General features: G+C 39.2%; 1 protein-coding gene across 2 annotated transcripts in view; it reads left to right on the top strand.

Moving 5' to 3' along the window:
- The window catches only part of LOC136679681 (alpha-1,6-mannosylglycoprotein 6-beta-N-acetylglucosaminyltransferase A-like), a 252,818-nt gene that overhangs the window by 58,430 nt on the left and 169,991 nt on the right, over nucleotides 1-24,397 (top strand). For both annotated transcript variants that reach the window (XM_066658338.1, XM_066658337.1), the window contains one exon: nucleotides 9,852-10,246. In XM_066658338.1, coding sequence (XP_066514435.1) covers nucleotides 10,006-10,246 — 241 coding nt within the window. In that variant the 5' untranslated portion in view covers nucleotides 9,852-10,005. The remainder of the gene's footprint in view (nucleotides 1-9,851; nucleotides 10,247-24,397) is intronic.

The following is a 24,397-nucleotide window of genomic DNA, read 5'->3' on the forward strand; positions in this document are numbered from 1 at the left end:
AATCGAGTTGTCCTTAATTTTCCCTCTACAGCCTTGCCCATAGAAGCAGCATGCCAAGTGGCGGTCCGATCCGCCTTACGGATGCTGAGATATAAACTTGAAGCATTTACAGCGCCCCCTATATGAATATTGGCTTCTCCTTTGACAAGCTACCTCAGAATCATGTCTGGACGTGGAATATGAAATGTAAACGTATTTGAGTAAAGCATGAATTTGTTATAGATTTTTAAGTAAAACATAAAATAAGCCGAAGAGGTTCATTTGCATATGGCGGCCATCTTGAATCGAAATTTCAAATTTTTATTGATGATTATTAAGCTACAGACTCCTGCGAACATTTTGACACCAAGCTCAAGAAAATTGGACAAAAATCCACGGAGGAGTACACAAAAGTAGGTTTTGCAAATTATGCAAAATAGCAAAAAATCTAAGTAGGCGGAACTTAGTGGTTGTATGTACCTTTTTGATTCGGCAGGACCCAAGGAATCAGGGGGAAAAAAATTCCCCCTGCAAGCGCCCCCTTGTGGCTATCAACACGAAATTTTTTCTGCAAATACAAAGTGTGTCCATGAACATACCATGCAAATGCCATGATGATTGGGCATTGTTAAGCCTGTCAAAAAATGATGAAAAAAAATTGAACTTTGATTGGCTGTTGACATCGTTAAACGTGCCCGTATTGAGTCGTCCTTAATTTCCCATATGTAGGCTTGCTGACAGAACCAGCATGCCAAATGTCAACTTAATTGGCCTTGTAGATCCTACAAGGCCAATTCGTGCTCAGAAGCCTAATAATAATAATAATAAAAATCTGAACAAAAACAATAGGCTTCTTTGCACTTCGTGCTCAGAAGCCTAATAATAATAAGAAGAAAAATCCTAACAATTACAATATGGTCCTACACTACGTGTTAGGACCATAATAATAATAAAAATAAAAATCCTAACAATTATAATAGGGTTTCAAGCACTTCGTGCTCGAACCCCTAATAAAAATAAAAATCCTAACAATTATAATAGGGTTTCAAGCACTTCGTGCTCGAACCCCTAATAATAAAAATCCTAACAATTATAATAGGGTTTCAAGCACTTCGTGCTCGAACCCCTAATCAGAACAAAAACAATAGGCTTCCTTTGCACTTTGTGCTCGGAAGCCTAAAAAACAAAAAAAGCGGAAAAAACGGAACAAAAACAATAGGGCTCCAGCACTTGCAGTGCTTGGACCCCTAATTAAAATCAGAACAAACACAATAGGGTTTCAAGCACTTCATGCTCGAACCCCTAAATATAGCCGCAAGCGACAATTAACGGGGTTCTCGCAGAATAGGCCTGTTTGGAAAAAATAGGCCTACATCGCTGATATGGTACCCTTAAAATCATGTCCTTAAGTAGAATCTGAAATTTGAACCCATTTGAATAAAGTATGGAGGAGTTACAGACGTTCAAGTAAAACATACGATAAGCCGAAGAGGTTCATTTGCACATGGCAGGCTTCTTGAATCAAAATGTCAACATTCATTCTATAATTAGACATGGTCAGACTCTTGTGAACGTTTTGGCACAAAGCTCAAGAGAATTGGACAAAAATTCACAGACTTGTGGAAAAAAGTAAGTTTAGCTAATTATGCATATTGGCTCAAAATCTAAGTGTGCGGAGGTAAATGGTCTAAATGGCAGATTAGTTTGAATTAAGCCAAGGAATCAGGGAAAAAAAAGATTTCGTCTCTAGGCCTTACGGTGTAGGAGATATAGACCTAAACACGTATCCCTTTTCTATATTGCCACCATCTGGCCAAAGAGTGTCATTTTCCTTGGCTGAGTCATGTCATACCTGCTTAACCTTGCTGGCAAGTGAAATGTTTCTGGACCTTATGGTCTTTGCTCAACATTGCATTTTGCCTCAGATCCACTGTAGTTCAACATCACAATGTATAGTCTTATATAAGAAAGCTGTTATTTCTCACCAGCAGATGGCAGTCTGTTTGGATCAGAAATATTTCACAAACAGAAATATTTGAGCGTGTACTCCTATGTGGATAATTACCTTACATGGACATATGTGGTATCAGCTGAATTCTAAGGATCTGAACTTTAATAATTATCAAAAAAAACTTGCACTTCTATTACTATGTAGCTTACAGGCCCCTCCCAAAAAGAGAGATCCAGCATGTATTCCACAAGTCAAATATATGCTATATATGTACACATATATACACCTATAACTCAAAAACGCTTTCACCAAAAATTTCAAAATTTCACAAGCTTGATAAGCCTGAAGCCTGAGCAGATGTCATAACTAAATTGTGGTGCCACTGCAATCCTAGATGGCGCTATAACACAAAAAAAACTTTTTAATAAGTTATTGTCCAATTGTAGCGCCCCCTTTGGGTGGATTTAGGCCATAATAGACATGCTCCTTTAGGGTATGGTCTTACATAATCCTATAAAGTTTGGTCTGGATTGGGCTTCTTTTCTTGGAGTTATAGATGAAAGAACCTATAAAGCAGCTCACACTTCAGTTTATTGACATGTTGTAACAACACAATGTTAAAAAGTCATAATTTTTTTAAAGATTGTTTACCTACAGACTCTACAGATTCCAACAAAACCAATTGTTTGGGAATAGCTTCAGATTCCACGGACTAGTTCGAAAACCTCAATTTTCAAACAACTGGCCATTGAGAAAAAACAATACATTTCTTGACAATACTTGCTATTACAAAGTTGTTAGGCAATATACAGAGTACAGAGTCCAGCAAACTGCATGTCAATATGCTTAATTTTCGCTGAGATATTACATATTTTCTTGTTATAGCGCCCCCTAGTGGCTATCGTTACGAAACGTCTTCTGCTCTTAGGAAGTGCCACCATGGACATGCCAGTCAAATATCATAATGATTGACCTTTGTCAAGGTTGTCAGGGAGCTGCTGAGTTCTGATTGGCCGATGACGTTACAATTTGGCGAGTATCGACTTGTCCTTTATTTTCCACTTAGAGCCTTGCCTAAAGCAGCTGTATGCCAAGCGGCGGACCGATCGGACTTGCGCATGCTGAGATATGAATTTCTAGTATTTAGAGCGCCCCCTATGTGAATTTTTGCACCACCGACGACATGCTACCTCAAAATCATGTCCCTAAGCAGAATCTGAAATTGCAACCCATTTGAGTAAAGTATGCAGGAGTAACAGCTGTTCTGGAAAAAAGGCAATAAACCGATATGGTTCATTTGCATATGGCAGCTACATTGAATTGAAATGTCAACGTTTTTTGATTATTATTAAGCTTCAGACTCCTGCGAACGTTTTGACACCAAGCTCAAGAAAATTGGACAAAAATCCACCAACTAGTACGCAAAAGTAGGTTTTGCAAATTATGCAAAATAGCAAAAAATTTTAAGTGGGCGGAGCTTAGTGGTTGTATCGACCTTTTTGATTCGGCAGGACCCAAGGAATCAGGGGGAAAAAAATTTCGTCTCTACGCCTCACGTGGTAGGAGCCCCGCAAGAAAAGGCGTTGTCCTTCGCTGTAGCGCCCCCATGAGGCCAATCCGTCTGATTTTTTGCGCCTGAGTAGCGGGAGGGTTTACTACCTACTGGCCAAGCCTCAAGTCTGTAGGCCTTACGGTTTGGGCTGTGCGATCGTTTGTAGTGCAGAAAAAGAACCGGAATAATAATAATAATAATAAAAATATAAATCCTAACAATTATAATAGGGTTTCAAGCACTTCGTGCTCGAACCCCTAATAAAAATAAAAATCCTAACAATTATAATATGGTTTCAAGCACTTCGTGCTCGAACCCCTAATAATAATAATAAAAATCAGAACAAAAACAATAGGCTTCTTTTCACTTCGTGCTCAGAAGCCTAATAACAAATTAAAATCAGAACAAACACAATAGGGTTTCAAGCACTTCGTGCTCGAACCCCTAATCAGAACAAAAACAATAGGCTTCCTTTGCACTATGTGCTCGGAAGCCTAATAATAATAATAAGAACTAGAGCCGCTAGCGGCTATCTGCGGGTTCAAGCACTAACTGGCTTAATATGGCAGTCAAGTCAAATCTGACAACTCCTGTAGTATGAATTGATTGGGAGAGGATGTATTGACATTTGTGGCTATGGCAAAATTGTTAGACATTGAGCCAAGTAGGTATGTGCAGTGTCAGATTATTTGTAATAGGTGCTTGTGTTTGTGACTTGTGTTCTACAGTCTCTGAGGTGTGTTTGTTTCTGAGTGATGTGTGTGGTGTAAGAGGGTCTTTGTGTGAGGTATATAATGTGTAAGCAGTGCTTACTATAAACTTGAATATTACAGGTGTTGGTCATAAAATTAGAATATCATGAAAAAGTTTATTTCCGTAATTCTATTCAAAGAGTTGAACTTGTATATTATATGCATTCATTACTCACAGACTGATATATGTCAAGTGTTTATTTCTTTTAATTTGATGATTATAAATGACAATTTATAATTTGAATTTTGTGAAAAGGTTCAATATTGAAGACTGGTGCGACACTCTAATCAGTGAATTAACTCAAAACACCTGCATAGGCCTTTAACTGGTCTCTCAGTCTAGTTCTGTAGGCTCTACAATCATGGGGAAGACTGCTGACTTGACAGTTGTCCAAAAGATGACCATTGACACCTTACACTAGCAGAGCAAGACACAAATGGTCATTGCTAAAAATGCTGGCTGTTCACAAAGCTCTGTGTCCAAGCACATTAATAGAGAGGAGAAGGGAAGGAAAAGATGTGGTAGAGGATTGTTAAATAAAACCCATTCACAAATGTTAGGGAGATTCTCAAAGACTGGACTGCAGCTGGAGTCAGCGCTTGAAGAACCACCACGCACAGATGTATGCAAGACATGGGTTTTAGCGTGACTGAAACTCGCCTGACCTTAACCCCATTGAAAATCTACAGGGTATTGTGAAGAGTAAGATGCAATACGCCAGACCCAACAATGCAGAAGAGCTGAAGGCCACTATCAGAGCAACCTGTGCTCTGGACAGGCTACTATAGAGTAGTTATATATAAATCTAAAATATTTAAATGCAGGTGGGCATTTAAATGCAGGAGGCGGTGTGGGGGAGGAGGTTGCCTCGCACTACAGCCAATCAGAGTGCAGTTCTTGCCTTTTAACATGTCAGGCATTAAATGGGACACTGTACTCTGTGAGAAACAAGTATAAACATCAGAAACTCAGTACATCAGAATAAAACACACAATAACAAAGGGTATTTTCTGACTGGTGAGGGTAAATGGCCACTTGAAGAGGTATAGAAGACTTTATAATTTTTAATTATGATAAATATTCATATTCATATGGTATGACCATTAACCTTTGCAGGTGAATAGGATCTTAACCTCCATATAGATCAAAAAAACAATATTTAGTTTTGTAGTTCTATCTGGTGGTGAAAGAATTTACTACTGTAACATAGTGTTGCTAAGCAGTTACAGTCTTTCATGTTAGAATTGTTTAAGGGAGTACTACTCTATGGATATTTTCCTAACATGTACATATGTGGTATCAGTGGAATCCTAAAGACATGGCATATAATAATTATCAATAAAATGTTGAACTTTCATCACTATGTGGCTTACAGGCCCCTTCAAATAATAGAGATCCAGCATGAATTATAGAAATCACAAATGCACCTATAACTCAAAAAAGCTTTCCCCAAAAATTTTAAAACTGCACATGCTTGATCAGTATAAGGATCAGATGACATGATTAAATTGTGGTGCCACTGCAATCCTAGATGGCGCTATAACACAAAAAAGCTTATTTTATCAGTTATTGTCCAATTGTAGCGCCCCCTTTTGGTGGATTGGAGTCATATTGTATATGCTTCTTCATAGTAAGGCCCTACATACGTATGTCAAATTTAGTCTTGATTGGGCTTAATTTGTTTGAGTTACAGCTGAAAGAATGTTTAAAGCTCCACACACTTCGATTTATTGATTTATTACAACAAAAGTTTGTCCAAATGTTGAACTTTTTTTGATAATTATTGACCTACAGGCTCTGCAGATTCTAACAAGGTCAATTATTTGGGAATAGAGCAAAATTCCACGGACTAGTTTGAAAAAGTTCAATTTTAAACAACTGGCAATTGAGAAAATACAATGCATTTTTTGACAACACTTGCAACTATAATGTTGTAAGGCCCTCTGCAGAGTATACAGAGAAGTAAACTGCGTGTCGATACGGTTAATTTTTGCTGAGAAATATCATATTTTCTTGATATAGCGCCCCCTAGTGGCTATCGTTACGACAATTTTTATGCATTTAGGGAGGGCTCCCAGGAACATACCAGTCAAATCCCATGATGATTGGACCTTGTTAAGGTAGTCAAACAGGTGCTAACATCTGATTGGCCAATGACGATCACAATTTTGCCAGAATCTAATTGTCCTTAATTTTCCACTTATAGCCTTGCCCACAGAAGCAGCATGCCAAACGGCGGTCCGATCCGCCTTGCGGATGCTGAGATATACACTTGTAGCATTTACAGCGCCCCCTATATGAATATTGGCTCCTCATTTGACATGCTACCTCAGAATCATATCTGGAAGTAGAATATGAAATTTGAACACATTGGAGTAAAGTATGAAATTGTTATAAATTTGTAAGTAAAACATACGATAAGCCGAAGAGGTTCATTTGCATATAGCGGCCATATTGAATCGAAATTTAAACTTTTTTTTGATAAATATTAACCTTCAGACTCCTGCGAACATTTTGGCACCAAGCTCAAGAGAATTGGACAAAAATCCCCGGACTAGTTCGCAAAAGTAGGTTTTGGAAATTATGCAAATTAGCGTGATAATAACCTTGGAAAAATGAAATTTTGACTAACCTGTTTTTGATTTGTCAGGACCCAAAGAATCAGTGGAAAAAAAGATTTTGTCTCTACGCCTCAGGGTGTAGGAGATATGAACCTAAACGCGTTTCACTTTCCTATAGCGCCACCATTAGGCCAATCAGTGTAATTTTTGTTGTCCTCCGAGATGCACACAAACTACATCTACCCTCCAAGTGGGAAGTCTGTACGACCTACGGTCTCTTCCGCACAATGACTTTTACAGGAGAAAAAGAATAATAAGAAAAACCTGTACAAAAACAATAGGGTTCTACGCACTGAGTGCTTGAACCCTAAAAAACCCGACAATCGCTATAGGGTCCCCACACTACGTGCTAGGACCCTAACTATATCTAAACATGGTTGTGCAACATAAAGATGTTATGATTTATGATGATCACCATTTGTAATTTCAAGTTGACTTTAAAGCATTAGTTCTAAATCCTGGTTCTTGTGGGCCTCTGGCTTGCATGTTGTCACACTTACTTCAACTTCAGAAGTTGTTGTTTATTAGCCCATTAGTTGCTAATTGTTAGAAGCAGAGGAATCTCTGAAATGTGCAGCGCAGTGGCCCACCAGAACATGTATTGAGAACAACTGCTTTAAAGACTTATTTATACTCACATTTTGTAACTCTCACTGCAGTCTGGAGTCAAAAGGTTCTGACAACAACCAACATGGCTATGGTGGTGTTAATGTACTTATGCTGCATTCTATCTGAGCTCCGGTGTAAGAAATTTAATTGGAATGCCACTAGAAGTAGGATTTCCTATCTGATTGATGGGGCAGCTTTACCAACCTTGAGTTCATATTCCAAGATGGCTGCCCACATATTAGCAGTGGTGTCATGTTAATTAGTACTTCTGTCTATTTGTATCTCAATATTTCAGTCATACTCATAGTACTGTCCACCTGCTGTATGTCAAGATGTTTCTATGGTGTTTGTATGTGTAAAGTATCTCATAATGCTCTGTTATCAACTGGTATCGTGCACAGTGCTGACCGTGAACAAGTTAATAATGAAAAAGATGGATGAAATGAATGCGTTATATGAACTGTACGTCCCTGTATCCATATTTAATGTTAAATTAGCCTTATGGTTTTGCTCACACTGCAGGGCAAATTTATTAAATTTTATTTCTACAGTGCGTTTAACTGAAGTGATCAGTTTAGAGTTGTTTGCTTTAGTAGCCACGTTGGCTGTCATAATAAAGCCTCAGGCACATGTAAACTGAAGGCAGAAAATGGGGCACATTGCACTGTTTGATGAACAGAAAAAAAAAAACACATAAAAATTGATCTGACTTGTTAAATTGTCTCACTCCAGTTTTGAGAAACCTACCAACATGGCCTGTATCGGGATTGTATCTACATGGATTGTTAAAAGAGTTCTTGAATGCCTTTTGAAAGGCTACAAAAAAATCCTTCTTACTCAAATCAAATATCATGAAGAATGAAGTTTGAGCTTGAAAACGCCTATGTCAACTGTCTTTAGGGCTATTCTAGTTCACAGAACCTTAGTACTAAGTTTGTCCGCATGCTAAAAGAGGAGACAATGGAGTAAATTGAATTTCTAGCTTGTATTGATAGACACGGGGAATGGAATCAGATGTGTAGAGTCGTGTAGGTTCCGTGCAGTGGAAAAGCGCCATTAGACACACCTACCTCATTGGTCCATCTTATAGATGTAAAGTCAGAGACAGTACCATATCTGTCGGTGTGTCATTGGACAAAGGACTCAGCCCACGGGACGCTGTTGGGTGGGTAGAACAACACAAAGTAGCACAAAGGCGGTTAAATGGACAGATGATGTGTGACGGAATCTTCTCTTCTGTACCATCCATGAGGCACTAATTTTTCTTTAGGTCACGGATGCAAATGTATGAATTTCACAGATCGAATTTTAATGGTTGAATTTCCTAAGTCTGAAATGTTTAACTCGAATTTCTATAATGAAATAAAAGCACTGGAATAATGTCAACTGAATTGTAAGTATGAAAATAAATTAATTAATTTGAAAATTGCACACACAAAAATGAAAGACATGGTAATTCAGTAAGCTTTAATTAATTGTTTTTCATTAAATCCAGTTATATTAATTCAAATACTTGTCAGTAAAATGCCTCCATAGACTATTGGACCTTGATTTCCAAGTTAAATGCCAAATTTACTTTAATCTGAAAACACTCCTTTTGAATCTCCCCCAAATTTTTGAAAGGGGACCATTTTAAAGGCTTAGGAAACCTTTGCAGGTGTTTTGTGTTGATTATTCTCATTTTCTGAGATAATGACTTTTGGGCTTTCATTGGCTGTAGGCCATAATCATCAACATTAAAAGAAAGAAATGCTTGAAATGGCTCACTCTGTAATGCATCTATATCTAATGAGTTTCAGTTTTTTTTTTATTGAATTACTAAAATAAATGAACTGTGCAGTTATGGCAAAATAACATGATCAACATGGTTAGAACACTTCTCAAACAATCACATTACTTGTCTGGAACTAGCTGTTGTATGATATATGATTTCTCTTTGTTGCAAAGAGATCATTGCACTGGAAATAGCATTACTTTGTTAATGTGTTATCTACTATTAACTAGCAGATGTCTGCTAGCTGTAACAAGCTAAGTTAAGAAAAAGCCAGTTTAGGTTTACATCCTGAAGATTTTGATCTATGAAATCACAGATGAGACTTAATTTCATCAGTATCTGTAATTGATGTCCTGCCTTACGTTTGACTAGACTAGCACTCAACATTTCTAACTTGGATGTGGAATTCTTTATGTTAAATTTTTTTCAGCTCTGTTGGTCCAGTGTGCCAATTCATCTGTAATTATAAGAAATGGAAGCATTTTAAAAATGTTAACAGAACATTCAAATTATAAAAATGTATTTGGGGGGTTCACACAAAGTAAGCAGTGTATGGTGTTTATCTGTAATATAATGTTTTGCTTTCTCTTCCTTTTCTTTCTCTCTTTCTAGTGTGTCTAGCATATTCACACAATATGGAACATCCAGCATGACTGACGATCCAGAGGCATGGACCATATACTGGATCAGCCTTGATTGGTAGACAAACTCCCAATGTCAGCCATGAGACTCGACACCTCCTGAACTTTATAAACACACAGCAGCCATGGCCTCCGTATACTTATGGAAGCTGTCGTCACAAAAGCTTGGCTTCTTCCTTGTGAGTTTTGGCTTCATTTGGGGCATGATGTTGCTGCACTTCACCATTCAGCAGAGATCAACTCATGAGAGCAGTGCACAGCTTCGCATGCAGATCCTAGACCTGAGTAAGCGCTACATCAAAGCCCTGGCTGAGGAGAACCAGGGTGTGATGGATGGACCCTACGTGGGCACCATGACTGCATATGGTAAGGACTTGTTTTAAGTCATTTTCACCAGTGATTCTCCTTTACGTTAAGCAGTTATACTGACACCAAGTGGCCTCTATGTACCAGCGATTTAGTAAACCTGAGTCTGTTTTAAACACATCTGCCTCTATATAAGAGCTCACTTTGTGGATCATAAACTGTTAAGAGAATATTTTAAGCATTCTGCCAAATCATATTATTCATAATGGAAAACATGACTCCATCCATCCATCCATCCATTATCTGTAACCGCTTATCCAATTTAGGGTCGCGGGGGGTCCAGAGCCTACCTGGAATCATCGGGCAAGGCGGGAATACACCCTGGAGGGGACGCCAGTCCTTCACAGGGCAACACAGACACACACACATTCACACCTACGGACACTTTCGAGTCGCCAATCCACCTGCAACGTGTGTTTTTGGACTGTGGGAGGAAACCGGAGCACCCGGAGGAAACCCACGCGGACACGGGGAGAACACACCAACTCCTCACAGACAGTCACCCGGAGCTGGAGTCGAACCCACAACCTCCAGGCCCCTGGAGCTGTGTGACTGCGACACTACCTGCTGCACCACCGTGCCGCCCGGAAAACATGACTCATTTGTCAAAATAATGTCATGGACTGCGGTTTCTTAGCCCCGTTTGAAATTAATTTTTTATTTGAGTATGCTGTGGTTTTGTTTAATTTCCTGTGAGAGAGTGAAACATTAAAAAAACATTTTTTTTCAAACTTTGCTGTCAGTCACTTTCAGCTCCTTCTCTCTCGTGATTGATTGGGCTGCTGAAGGTTGCTTTTATATCGGCCTGACAATGCTAAGAAAGCTTGTGCAAGTCTGTCATCTAAAGCTGACCATTTGTTAACCTCGTACAAGAACATTCTGCTGCATATTGTGGTTCTTTAGCTTGTAATAACTTTTTTAAACAGTGAACCACATCTTTTATGACGTGTCTGTTGCATTGTTAGTTAAGTTCCTAGGTAGTTTTATGTGTGCATCTGAAATTGGCATAAGAATCAGTAGACTCTGTGAACAGTCAGATTGAAAAATAATTGAAATTCAGTCCTTTTTGCTGAAATGTGCCCTCTAACTTATGGCTTTTCCCCTTGCTCAAAAACTAAAAACTGTCTAGGACACAACAATGACTTTAATCACATTTGTAAGCAAAACAACCAGGTTAAAGCACACTTGACTTTGAGCATGATGGCAGCAGGCACGGTTTCAAACAAGAGAAAGCAGAAGGGGTGCCACTGTTGAACACTTTACAGGCATCAATAAGTTATTCATGCTTCCAGTGGAGGCATTCTGTAGGCATGAGTAGGCATTCTGAAGATTACTATTGATCCAGAACAAGTGCAAATCATCACGCACTACTACTTCGCTTTTAGACAAGCCCATTAACTCTCAGTCTCTAATTCCCAAGAATCCAGTCAGTGTTGCTAATCTGAGTCCATTTCTACTTCAGTGTAGTTGATCATGGTGAGTGGTCCGAGGCTGGCAGCAGTAGATGGAGGTGAGCAGCTGGTCTGGTCTGGGCCGCAGGAGAATCCAGCAAACAATCTTCCATCAGTGGGCCACCATTTTCTCAGAAAACAGTAAAGGGAAGCAGTTAGTTTAGTTGAGTGCAGCAGAGAAATATGAACATGTGAATATTTTCATTAGTGTAGTGACGGATCTGACTGTAACAGACTGGAGGGAAACCAGAAGGAGCTCAGGCAAAGACATCCTTCTGCTCCAAGCAAGAGAAATTGTGAGCACATCATCCGAGTTTACCCTGATTCCCCATGTCCATGAGTTCTTGAAACGACAACCTTAAACTAGAAAGAGTTTAGTTGCCAAAGGCTAAACTGAACAAGTGTGTTTTGAGCCTAGACTTAAACATAGTGACTGTGTCTGTGTTCCGAACACTAACTGGAAGATTGTTCCAGAGCTGAGGGGCTTTGTAGGAGAAAGCGCCCCCCCCCCACTGAAGTCTTGATACCAGATGAATTCTGGGTACTAGTAAGAGGCCCTGAAATATGAGTAGCCTTGGTGGTTCATAGTGCGTGATGAGGTCTCGCAGATATTCAGGGGCGAGCCTGTGTAGGGATTTATATGTGAGGAAAACAATTTTGTAATCAATATGGAATTTAATTGGAAGCCACTGAAGGGCCGATAAGACTGGGCTGATATGATCAAATTTTCTAGTTTTAGTGAGGACCCTAGCTGCAGGATTTTGAATTAGCTGTAGTTTACTCAAGTTTCTGCTGGAGCATCCTGATAAAAATGCATTGCAATAATCTATTCTTGATGTAATAAAAGCGTGAACTACTTTTTCCGCATCTGGGAGGGATAAGGAATTTCTTAACTTAGCAAGGTTCTGAAGATGTAGGAAAGCTGTTTTTGTAATGTCACCTATATGCTGATCAAATGATAGATCTGAATCAATTATAACACCCAGATTTTTAGCTGATGAGCTAGGGAGAACAGGGAAGTCAAAATTATGTATCAAGTCTGATACCTTATTTATAGCAGGTTTTGGACCTAGAAGGAGAGCCTCGGTTTTGTCACTGTTTAGCAGAAGGAAATTTTATGACATCCAATGCTTCACTTCTTTAACACAGTCCTCCATTTTCTTTAGTGCTGGTTTGTCGTCTGGTTTGGCTGATATGTATAACTGTGTGTCATCTGTGGAAGGTAATGCCATGCCTGCCAGTGGCAGCATGTATAATATGAATAATAAAAGTCCTAAAATGGAGCCTTGGGGAATTCCAAATCTCATTTTTGTATGAATAGAAGAAATATTATTTACTTTTACAAACTGGTAGCGATCTGTGAGGTAAGACTTAAACCATGATAGGGCCGTTCCTATTATTCCAACCATGTTTTTTAATCTTTCTAGCAGAATAGTATGATCAGTTGTATCAAAAGCTGCACTGAGGTCGAGTAAAACTAGCATGGATCAATCAGAGGCGAGAAGAAGGTCGTTTGTTATCTTAACTAAAGCCGTTTCGGTGCTATGGTGTGGCCTAAAACCAGATTGAAATTTTTCATGTTATTTTTATGCAAGTATTACCTAAGTTGTTGGGCCACAACTTTTTCTAAGATCTTAGATATGAAGGGAAGGTTAGGGATAGGTCTGTAATTGTATAGTAACCTAGGATCAAGATTCGGTTTCTTGATCAAGGGTTTAATAACTGCTAGTTTAAATGCTTTGGCTATGTGACCCAGTCTAAGGGACAAATTTATGATTGTTAAAAGGGGATTGATTATGATCATCCACACCAGATGACAGACAGGCTGGGTTTAGTAATATGGTATTTATTGTTTGTCTAATATTTTCAATCTTGTTGTTAAAAAAGTTCATAAAAACATTGCTGGTGTTAATGGCTGGGATCTGTGGATCAGTAGCTGCCCGAATGTTTGTAAGTTTAGATGTGCTGAACGCGCATTGACGGGTGCCCTTCTATATTTGAAGATAGAAGATTAGAATGACTAATAAAATCGTAATCTCAAATAATTTATAAATTAAAAAAAAAAAAAAAAGAGAGAGAGAGACAGAGAGAGAGAATGTTGTTTTGCAATATCACCTAGTCTTAACCCCAGTTTATTATCTAATACAGGGGAAATACAGGGGAATACAGGGGAAATATATTTGTTTATCAATGTTATATTCCATCATGCAATCCCGTCTGCCATTTTCAACGAGTGACGTCACTCAGCCCCTCATCAACGTCCAAATTGCTCCAAAGTGGTGTCATTCATTAGTGCTGCATTTGTGCTGGTTTGTGCCGTTAAAAAAAGCTATTTGTGCTCATTTACGTCTTGAGTTATAGGCTAAGAAATATTTATTTAAACCGATGATGTCACTCAGTCCCTCATCAACGTCCAATTCGCACCAGAGAGGTCTCATTCGTTAGTGCTGCGGTTGTGCTGGTTTGTGCCGTTAAAATAAACGTTCGTGCCAATTTAATTCTTGAGTTATTCAGCCATAAAATTTAACAAGTGAATTCACTCAGCCCCTCATCAACGTCCACTTTGCACCAAAGTTCCCAGCTAGCAAAATTGTATCGGCCCACACTTGGGCCGAATCACGCATGCCGGAACAAAAACACTCGGTCCGATGCCGACACGTGGAGTCGGCATTGTCTCGGCCGTGATGTATGGCCGTAGATTGGGCCGATAGTTTTGGCCCGAGTCTGGTAAACTCTCAGCCCAGACTCGGCCAAGTGTTGTGGCTGAGGCACGGCTCAAATGACTCTGCCCTAGTCCGGCAAGCCATAACTAAATCGCAATAACCGGACCACGGCCGAGTTTGGGCCAGAAGCACGTGTAACCCAGGTTATAAAAGCCTGATTTATTAAAAGAATATTTTATTATTAAAAGGGCACAAAAGTTGAGTTAGACTGAAGCTGAAATTGAATAAGAAGCATTGAAAATATTATAAATAAATAAAGACACCAATATGTGAGGAAAAGAAATTTTATTCACTTAAAAAATATTTATTTTATATATTTTTGAGAATATTTAATTTGTTTAGTAGTACGTCACACACTACAGCCAATAAGGTGATTGACTACGTTGATAAGCGCGGGTAATTCTGCTGATCTGGACCCAGTACTTTCTTTTGGGTCGAGCAGCCGTCGTGAGCAGAAGGCATCTGCAGAAGAAATGAGAAAGATAGATTAAAAATTTGGATTTATGTAGTAAAAAACTTCAGTGGTAGCAAGTAAAACCCTCTTTAGACTAGATCACCGAGCTGGTGGACCTGGGAAGCCCTCCGTGGCGAAGAGGAGTGTTATTAGCTGGGATACACTGAGTTTTACATCGGTCAGGTTTTTGACTAGATTCAATTTGGACCCCCCTTTTCTACATTTGATGGCGAGCCTCCCTGGATCCCGACCCTGGAAGCTGTCCACAAGTGCTGTGGAGAACTCTGCTCTGTGAAACCCCCTTCTTTCCATTGTTGCTGAACTTTCACTACTCTCCAGTGTGGTAGGAGAAACACGTACCTTTCCATAGACTGGACCTTTTTGCACATACTCAGTTTCAACTGCCACCTGTGAAACAACATTTTTCACACGACATTAATTACTCATATATACGCACACAGAAAAAAAGGGATATTTTGATATTGATAGATATTGGTGTATAAATAAATATTTAAATATACATTTTCTTATTGATATACATATTTTCCTACCCGGGTAGTAGTATATAAATATTGATACAGATACAGTTATCCGATATATAGGTATATGGTAATAACAGTAATATAAGGTGTATTATTTATATTTAATATCCTGCCTGTTTTTTGTATTTTATTTTATAATATTTTACTTAACTTTTTATTAAAAGGAGGCTAACCTCCAAATCTCAGAGCAGTGGTGCAGTGTCATCTCTTGCGTGGTGTCGTCCTTGGCTCCGTAGGCGATCCTAGGTTTTTCTGATTGGCCCACATTATTATTTTATAATTCTTGTTAATTAATCCCAGATACTTACCTTTGGTATTTAGCGCTGGTATTTAAATATTGGAAACTAGCTAAGTCACTACTATTTTCTAGCAATTCCCTACACAAAACTTGGCGAGCCAGCCAGGAGCCTAGTTACGTTAAATACTCACTCAAGAGCAACACTGCACAACTGTCTAATCAAGCTAAGTGTTTCACATGCTAAAAATGGAGTTCATTGAACATAACAGTGTAAAAGTCCCTAATTCTGTGATAGTTAATGGATTAACTGGGTCAGACTGTGGTGGAGAGGTGTTGACATTTCTGAAAGAACATGGTGCAATAAATAGGACACTAAAAGTGGAAGACGCTAGTTCTGAGCTACATTCGCAGGTAATTGTAGAATACAGCTCCGGTTCTGCTTTGCAGACATTAGAACCCCTTCTACCCTACCGTTGTACACTCGGTGATAATACTGTGTGCTGTGTACGAGCACTAGCGGATGTTTACTCTCAGGGAGTGGGTAGTAAGATTACTCACACTTATGTAGGTGAGTTACAGAGAGTAGCTAAACTAAGTGGGAGAGATTTAGAAGCTATCCTACGAGAAGCCCTGGATCAGATAGGTGATATCATTGACACACCTGATGTTGTCGAACTGAAAAATGACTCTCATCCTGCACCAAGCCCCGACCAAACATCAGAGCAAAACCAGTCTGAAATTTCGTCCCAAGCCATGTTCGGATCTCACCTGAAACCTACCTCTGATGACAGCAGGAGCCATCATTCTGCACACTCCTTGTCACCTGCTAAGCAGAGAACAGTTCCATTGCTCGATTCTTCTACATTTAATCCACCTGAAGTGCAGAAAGTAATAGTGGAGCACACCGTGAGAAGCGAAGAAAAGTCTCCATTCGCTGGTTCAACTGTGAGATTGAGAACCTTTTCTGGAAAAGTTCCCAAGCCATATAGCGAGGTCGACTACGAAACCTGGCGTTCTCAAGTTGGTCTGATGCTTATTGATTCATCAGTCCCTGATAGGGAAATAACGCGTAGAATACATGAAAGTCTTCTGTCCCCCGCTGCTGACATAATCAAGCACATTAGTCCAGAGGCTGCAGCTACAATATATTTGGAGCTGTTGGATTCAGCCTATGGTACTGTGGAGGATGGAGAAGAGTTGTTTACACAATTCATGAGCACTCTGCAAGATGCAGGAGAAAAACCGTCAGCATACTTGCAACGTCTTCAGTCTGCACTGAGTCCAGCTGAAAGAGCAGGTGGACTTAAGACTTGTGATATTAATCAGCAGTTCCTTAAGCAGTTTTGCAGAGGCTGCTGGAATGATAGTTTGCTAACAGACCTACAGCTAGAGCACAAGATAAACCACCCCACCACTTCAGTGGTAGCAAGTAAACCCTCTTTAGACTAGATCACCGAGCTGGTGGACCTGGGAAGCCCTCCGTGGCGAAAAGGAGTGTTATTAGCTGGGATACACTGAGTTTTGCATCGGTCAGGTTTTTGACTAGATTCAATTTGGACCCCCCTTTTCTACATTTGATGGCGAGCCTCCCTGGATCCCGACCCTGGAAGCTGTCCACAAGTGCTGTGGAGAACTCTGCTCTGTGAAATCCCCTTCTTTCCATTGTTGCTGAACTTTCACTACTCTCCAGTGTGGTAGGAGAAACACGTACCTTTCCACAGACTGGACCTTTTTGCACATACTCACTTCCAACTGCCACCTGTGAAACAACCGGACATTAATTATTCATATATACGCACACAGAAAAAAAGGGATATTTTGATATTGATAGATATTGGTGTTTAAATAAATATACATTTTCTTATTGATATACATATTTTCCTACCCGGGTAGTAGCATATAAATATTGATACAGATAAAGTTATCCGATATATATGTATATGGTAATAACAGTAATATAAGGTGTATTATTTATATTTAATATCCTGCCTGTTTTTTGTATTTTATTTTATAATATTTTACTTACCTTTTTATTAAAAGGAGGCTAACCTCCAAATCTCAGAGCAGTGGTGCAGTGTCATCTCTTGCGTGGTGTCGTCCTTGGCTCCGTAGGCGATCCTAGGTTTTTCTGATTGGCCCACATTATTATTTTATAATTCTTGTTAATTAATCCCAGATACTTACCTTTGGTATTTAGCGCTGGTATTTAAATATTGGAAACTAGCTAAGTCACTACTATTTTCTAGCAATTCGCTACACACGCCATTAGTGCCAGACTCGGCCCAGATCTGGCTCATTATCGGTTGTAATAGTTTATTTCTATACAACACACACACACATACACTACCCTCCCTTTCCTCAGAAAAGTGTACAATCTGGTTCATGGTGAAATTATTGCTTTATTAAATAACTTGCACTCTCAGAAAAAAAGAAAAAAGGTACATTATTAGTCACTAATTTATCATTAATATGAAATCACTAACGAGATCAGACCACTTTGGAGCGATTTTGACGTTGATGAGGGGCTGAGCAAATTCACTTGTTAAACTTTATGGCTGAATAACTCAAGAATTAAATTGGCACGAACGTTTATTTTAACGGCACAAACTAGCACAAACGCAGCACTAACGAATGAGACCACTCTGGTGGGAAAAGGACGTTGATAAGGGGCTGAGTGATGTCACCGGTTCAAATAAATATTTCTTAGCCTTTAACTCAAGAAGTAAATGAGCACAAATATTTTTTTTTAACGGCACAAACCAGCACTAACGAATGAGACCACTTTGGTGCAAATTGGACGTTGATGAGGAGCTGAGTGACATCACTCGTTGAAACTTTATGGCTGAATAACTCAAGAAGGAAAATGGTACTAGTGTTTCTTTTAACGGCACAAACCAGCACAAACGAGGCACGAACGAATGAGACCACTTTGGAGCGATTTTGCCACTAATGAGGGGCTGCCTTACATAACAGGTAATAAGATATAATGTCTAATTCTTCAAAAACGGTACCAGCACAAACGATGATTTTTGCAGCACAAAAGAGCACAAATGCAGCACTAACGAAAGGACACGTTTTTATTCCGTTTCTCATCATATGAGGGGCCAGCTTCACGGAGGTAACTTCCCTCAGACAAGGAGTTGATGGCCTGACAACCATCTCTGGCCACAAGGAACCAAACTCCTAGACCGTGGGGGACCAAAAGTAGGTGAAAGATTTGAACATATCCTTCAACAGATTTGATCAGATCAGATTTTTTCCAGGTCATTAGTGGAAGCAGAGAAATGCTTTTGCTCTATACAGCATTAAGAGGAAGATGTTGCACAGATGTTTCTGGTTAACTTTGTTGAGATTTGTGTCAGGTTCAAGTTGGGGGTGAAGCCTAATGGCTGCTGTTAAGACCTCCTCACATGACAGGAAACTTATACAAAGGAACAGCCTCAGTCACACTTATTGTTGACTCTTTTGCTTAATTTAGAATAATATGCAGTATTTAATGTAAATGGACAGATTGAACCAACTAGAGGACAAATTATCTCTAAACTAAAAAAAAAAGTCTCTCTTCACATGCTTCACATGAGTTTATGGTCACCATACTCAGTGCTAAGCATCAGCTATCATTAAGTTATAAAGCTCCCAGTAGAGGTATGGTTATAGTAGTGTCTGTTAACCAGAGCTAAACATTAAACAACAGTACTTGACCTCATGAATGCTCTCATGGTTGAAACCCATACAGTCCTCATAGCAATGTTCCAAAATCAAGTGTAAAGCCTCTCCAGGACAGTAGATGCTTTTACTGTAGCAAAGGGGCACAAACTCAGGGAGCTCTCTAATATCCTTAATTTCATATGAAATTTTAATTGAACAAAAATTGTGTTACAGTATCCCAAGAGAGGTAAAGACTTTGCTATGCATGTGCAGATTAACTGTGTGTCTGTCTTGTAAGAGCACCTGTTCTTTTATGTTGTCTATGTAACTATGAAATGACTGCTTGTGAAGTTTTCACTTCGGCTGTCCTTTTGTTTAAGCCGGCCACAATTAAAACAAATTCCCTTTTATCATGTGGCTAGAAGATATTTGCATACCATACACTTATATTCGACCTGCCAGTAATGCAACCAGTTCTTACCCTGTGCCCATAAACAGCAGTTCAGAGCATGTTAAAAAAATGTTAGTCCTTTATAACATGAAAGGCAAAGAACTAATGAAAATCTGGGTAGCTCCGCCCCCCTGTGAATATATTATACAAGTGTTCCTGTTGATTAACTTTTAAGCCTTTGGTAATTTCTTCCTCATTACAATACACAAATTTAATAGTACTGATTGTTATAGAGATTTCTGACTAATAAATCTGTATTATTACTTTTGTATTCGTATGTAAACTTAAACAAAATATAGATCTCTCAGACTTGGAGTATAACTGAGTTTATTACATCTCATCCATTTAAAAACTTTAAGCCAGAGACTTGCTTCAATAAAGTGACTTGATTTTACAGACAGTCTGAGTCTCAAGGCTGATTCTTTAGAATGCTGAAATCAGTTGCCACAAAGCACTAACAAATCAGACACTACTGCGTGCTGTCCATGCATGGATGGAGTTTGCCTGTGTTCTGTACACATACAGCAAAGCAGCTGCCACAGCTTTTTATATCCAATGTAGGCTGTCACTACGTTAGTGCTTTGAATCTTGGTATTTATAACCAAGTAATGTTCACAAAAATATAACATGTATGATTGGGAATATATTTGATGCATGTTTAAATGCAAAAAACATTTGAAAATAGTATTTTAATTTGTAAAGACATGAATAAACCCTAACACCTGCTTAAATAAGTAAATAAATAAAAATGATAGAATTGAAGAAAGCATTATTGTCCTGGCTTTATGTTATAGTGTAGTGGAAATGATTATGCACATGTTGCGGCTGCATAAACACTACATAGCGGAGTCGATGATAAATATAGCCGCAAGCGGCAATTCCCGGGGTCCAAGCTGGTATAACGTGCCAGCATATGAGCTTTCATGAGATATAAGGGGATTTTTGGGGAAGTTTGTGTAGTGTTTTGAACTTGGTCCTTGGTGTTCTGGCGTTTCTGGCGAGATGTAGCGTGAGATGGAGGAGTAGTGGATGACAGAGACAGCATACAGCACAGAATTCTGGAGTTGCATACTGGTTTCTCACCCTAATGTTCAGAACCCCACAAAGAGCAGAGATGATGTGGAGTTGCTTGTACTTGAGTCCATCATCCGAGGACACAGGACACTGTCTGCTGGATTTGTTTGGTTGTGGACTATTCTCAGTCCAGCAGTGATGCTGAGGGATTTAAAACTCCAACAGCTTAGTCATACTTGTGGTGTGGGAGTCCTGACCATTTGAAGACCAGGGTGAAAGCGAGCAATCTTTGCAGAGCAAGAGGTTAGCATATGCCATTTCCTGATACAGGAGCCACACTTTAGGATAGATGCTGTAGTGCTTTTAAATGTGATCTTTGGTGTTCTGGTGTCTCAGCGGACCTGGATTGTAAGAGGGAGTGTTAGTGGATGAGTGGGGGAATTTCTGCTCTGCAGACAGGTGAGGGTTGGATCTGTGTTACAGAGACAGCAGAGAACACAGAACTCACTCTGGAATTTCACCCTGGATTCTGACCCGATATTCAGGAGTCCCACAAAGCATAGATTATTTAATGTGGTAGATCATTCTCAGCACTGTATTAACACTGACATTGTGGTGATATGGCAGTGTGAATTGTGCTCTTATGAGTGGATCAGATATAACAGTGCTGCAGGAGTTTTTAAAACCTGTGTCCACTCACTGTCTACACTGTTATACACGCCCACCTTGTTGGTCCAACTGATACATATAAAGGCAGAAACAGTAGCTAATCTGTTGCATCAGAAGTTGTGCTGATTGTCCTCTGGTCCATCGTCAGTGGACACAGGACACTATCTGCTGGAGGATTATTCTAAGTCCAGCAGTGATGCTGAGTGCTTCAAAACTCCAGCACATAAATCATACCTGCTGTGTGTGCATCCTGACCATTCAATAACAGGGTGAAAGGGAGCAATGAAAGTATGCAGAGCAAAAGGTGGACCGCTTTCTGTATTTTTAGACATACAAAGTGCTCCTGTGCGCAGTTTAGCTGAATACATGGACATTGAATGTAGAAATAAGGAGGTGGTCATAATTATGGTCCTAACACGTAGTGTAGGACCATATTGTAAATGTTAGGATTTTTCTTATTAGGGGTCCAAGCACTGCAAGTGCTGGAGCCCTATTGTTTTTGTTCTGTTTTTTCAGCTTTTTTTCTTCTTCTTCTTTTTCTCTGATGAAACGCGATGGGTAGCCCAAACCGTAGGTCCTACAGACTTGTCATTTGGTCAACTGGTAGTAAACCCTCCTGCTACTCAGGCGCAAAGAATCAGCTCGATCAGCCAGATGGCGGCGCTATAGCGACGTGAAACGCGTTTGCCTCTATATCTCCTACCCTGTGTAGCATAGAGACGAAATTCTTTTTTTCCCTGACTCCTCAGGTCAGACCCTACAAAAAAGCCAATAGAACCCATAAGCTCTGCCTACTTAGATGTTGAGCTAATTTGCATAATATGCAAAATCACACACATTTTTGAGCGCAAACTAGTGCCTGGAAATGTACCTAATATGGACATATGTGGTATCAGCAGAATCCTAAGAACCCGAACTTTAGTAATTATCAAAAAAAAGTTAAGATAAAAGAATTTTATCACTGCTCGGCTTCCAGACTCCAGCCCAAATACAGGGTTGGAGCTCGCGTTCCAAAAATCGGACAAATACAGCTATAACTCACAAACGCTTTCTTTGAATGTTACGATACTTCACATGCTTGATCCCTATATGGGTTGGAAGACATAAGTACTTGGTTGTGCAACTGCAAGCCTAGGGGGCGCTATAACAACAAAAAAAATTATGCTTCACAGGATTGTCCGATTGACATGCCGATTGGTATGCATGTAGTGGGTGATGTCCTGAATCAGATTCTATGAGGATGATGTCATATTCGCAAAAACATGGCCGCCATCAGCCATTCAAATTTCAGCAGCTGTTTCATGACTTTAACAAGGTCCTATCATCATGAGTTGCATGGTATGTCCATGGCAGCACTTCCTAAGCACATAAACATTTTCATAACGATAGCCACTAGGGGTGCGCAATTCAAATTTTCAACATGAAAATATGGAATATCTCAGCCAAAATAAAACATATCAACAAGCAGTTTACTTTATTGCTTACTCTGCATAGAGTCTTACAACTTTGCAATTACAACTATTGTCATATGTCAAATGTATAGTTTATCCACAATAGCCAGGTATGTGAAAATGGAGCTTTTCTAACTCCTCCCTGGAAATATGTCTTATCAATAAATAACTGTTTTTTTTAAATCTGTATAGACGGTAGGTAAATAATTATCAAAAAAGTTTGAACTTTTAACACACTGTTGCATCAGTTATTTAACAAATATGCATGGGCGGGGCTCAATGCACTCTTTGAGGTATAACTACAACAAACTTCGCCCAAATCGAACAAAACTTGGTACACGTGTAATTCATTGCTCTGAAGTAGTGTGCCAAACGTGACCACATTGCGCAGAAAGGGGGCACTACTATACATATAGGGGACGCTGTAAATGCTACAAGCTTATATCTCAGAATCCGTAAGGTGGATCAGACCTCCCTTTGGCATGCTGCTTCTATCAACAAGGCTAAAAGTGGAAAGTTAAGCACAATGCGATTCGGGCAAAATTGTGATCGTCATCGGCCAATTAGATTTCAGAAGCTGTTTGACAACCTTGATGAGGCTCAATCATCATGAGACTTGACTAGTATGTCCCTGGGGGCACTTCTTAAGTGGTTAAAAAGTTTCGTATTGATAGCCACTAGGGGGTGCTATATCGAGAAAATATATATCTCAGCGAAATATAAGTATATTGACATGCAGTTTGCTTCTTTTTATACTCTGCAGAGGGCCTAACAACTTTGTTATTGCAAGTGTTGTCAAAAAAATGCATTGTTTTGTCTCAATAGCCAGTTGTTCAAAATTGAACTTTTTCAAACTAGTCTGTGGAATTTGGCTCTATTCCAAAACAATTGACCTTGTTGTAATCTGCAGAGTCTGTAGGTAAATAATTATTTTAAAAAGCTCAACATTTATTCAAATTGTTGCCACAATAAATTAATTGATCGAAGCGCGCTGAGCGTAATAAATTCTGCCAGCGATAACTTAAACAAATTAAGCCCAATCAAGACCAATCTTTACATACATATGTAGGGCCTTACACTGAAGCAATGTGTATAATATGACTCAAATCCACCTAAAGCGGGCGCTTCAATTAAACAATAACTGGTTGTATGCAGTTTTTGTATTCATGCTGGATCTCTGTTATTGGGAGGGACCTATAAGCCACATAGTGATGAAAGTTCCACATTTTATTAATATAAAACTAATTATTAAAGTTCAGGTCCTTAGGATTCTTCTGATACCACATATGTCCATGTGACTTAAATATCCACAGAGCAGTAGGTGATTAAAAAGTCTGCATGTGCATTTGTAACATGAATGACTAACATCTCAGTAGCAGTAGGACAGTAGTAAATTGTTTCACCAGCAGGTGGCACTCTAAGACCACATATTGCTTTGTTCATCTACATTCATGAGATCTTATTTCTCTGTACAGGTCAAAGGTCATAACATATGAACATAAATATTTAT

Source organism: Hoplias malabaricus, chromosome Y, assembly GCF_029633855.1.
Source record: "Hoplias malabaricus isolate fHopMal1 chromosome Y, fHopMal1.hap1, whole genome shotgun sequence".
In the NCBI taxonomy this organism is placed as follows: Eukaryota; Metazoa; Chordata; class Actinopteri; order Characiformes; family Erythrinidae; genus Hoplias; species Hoplias malabaricus.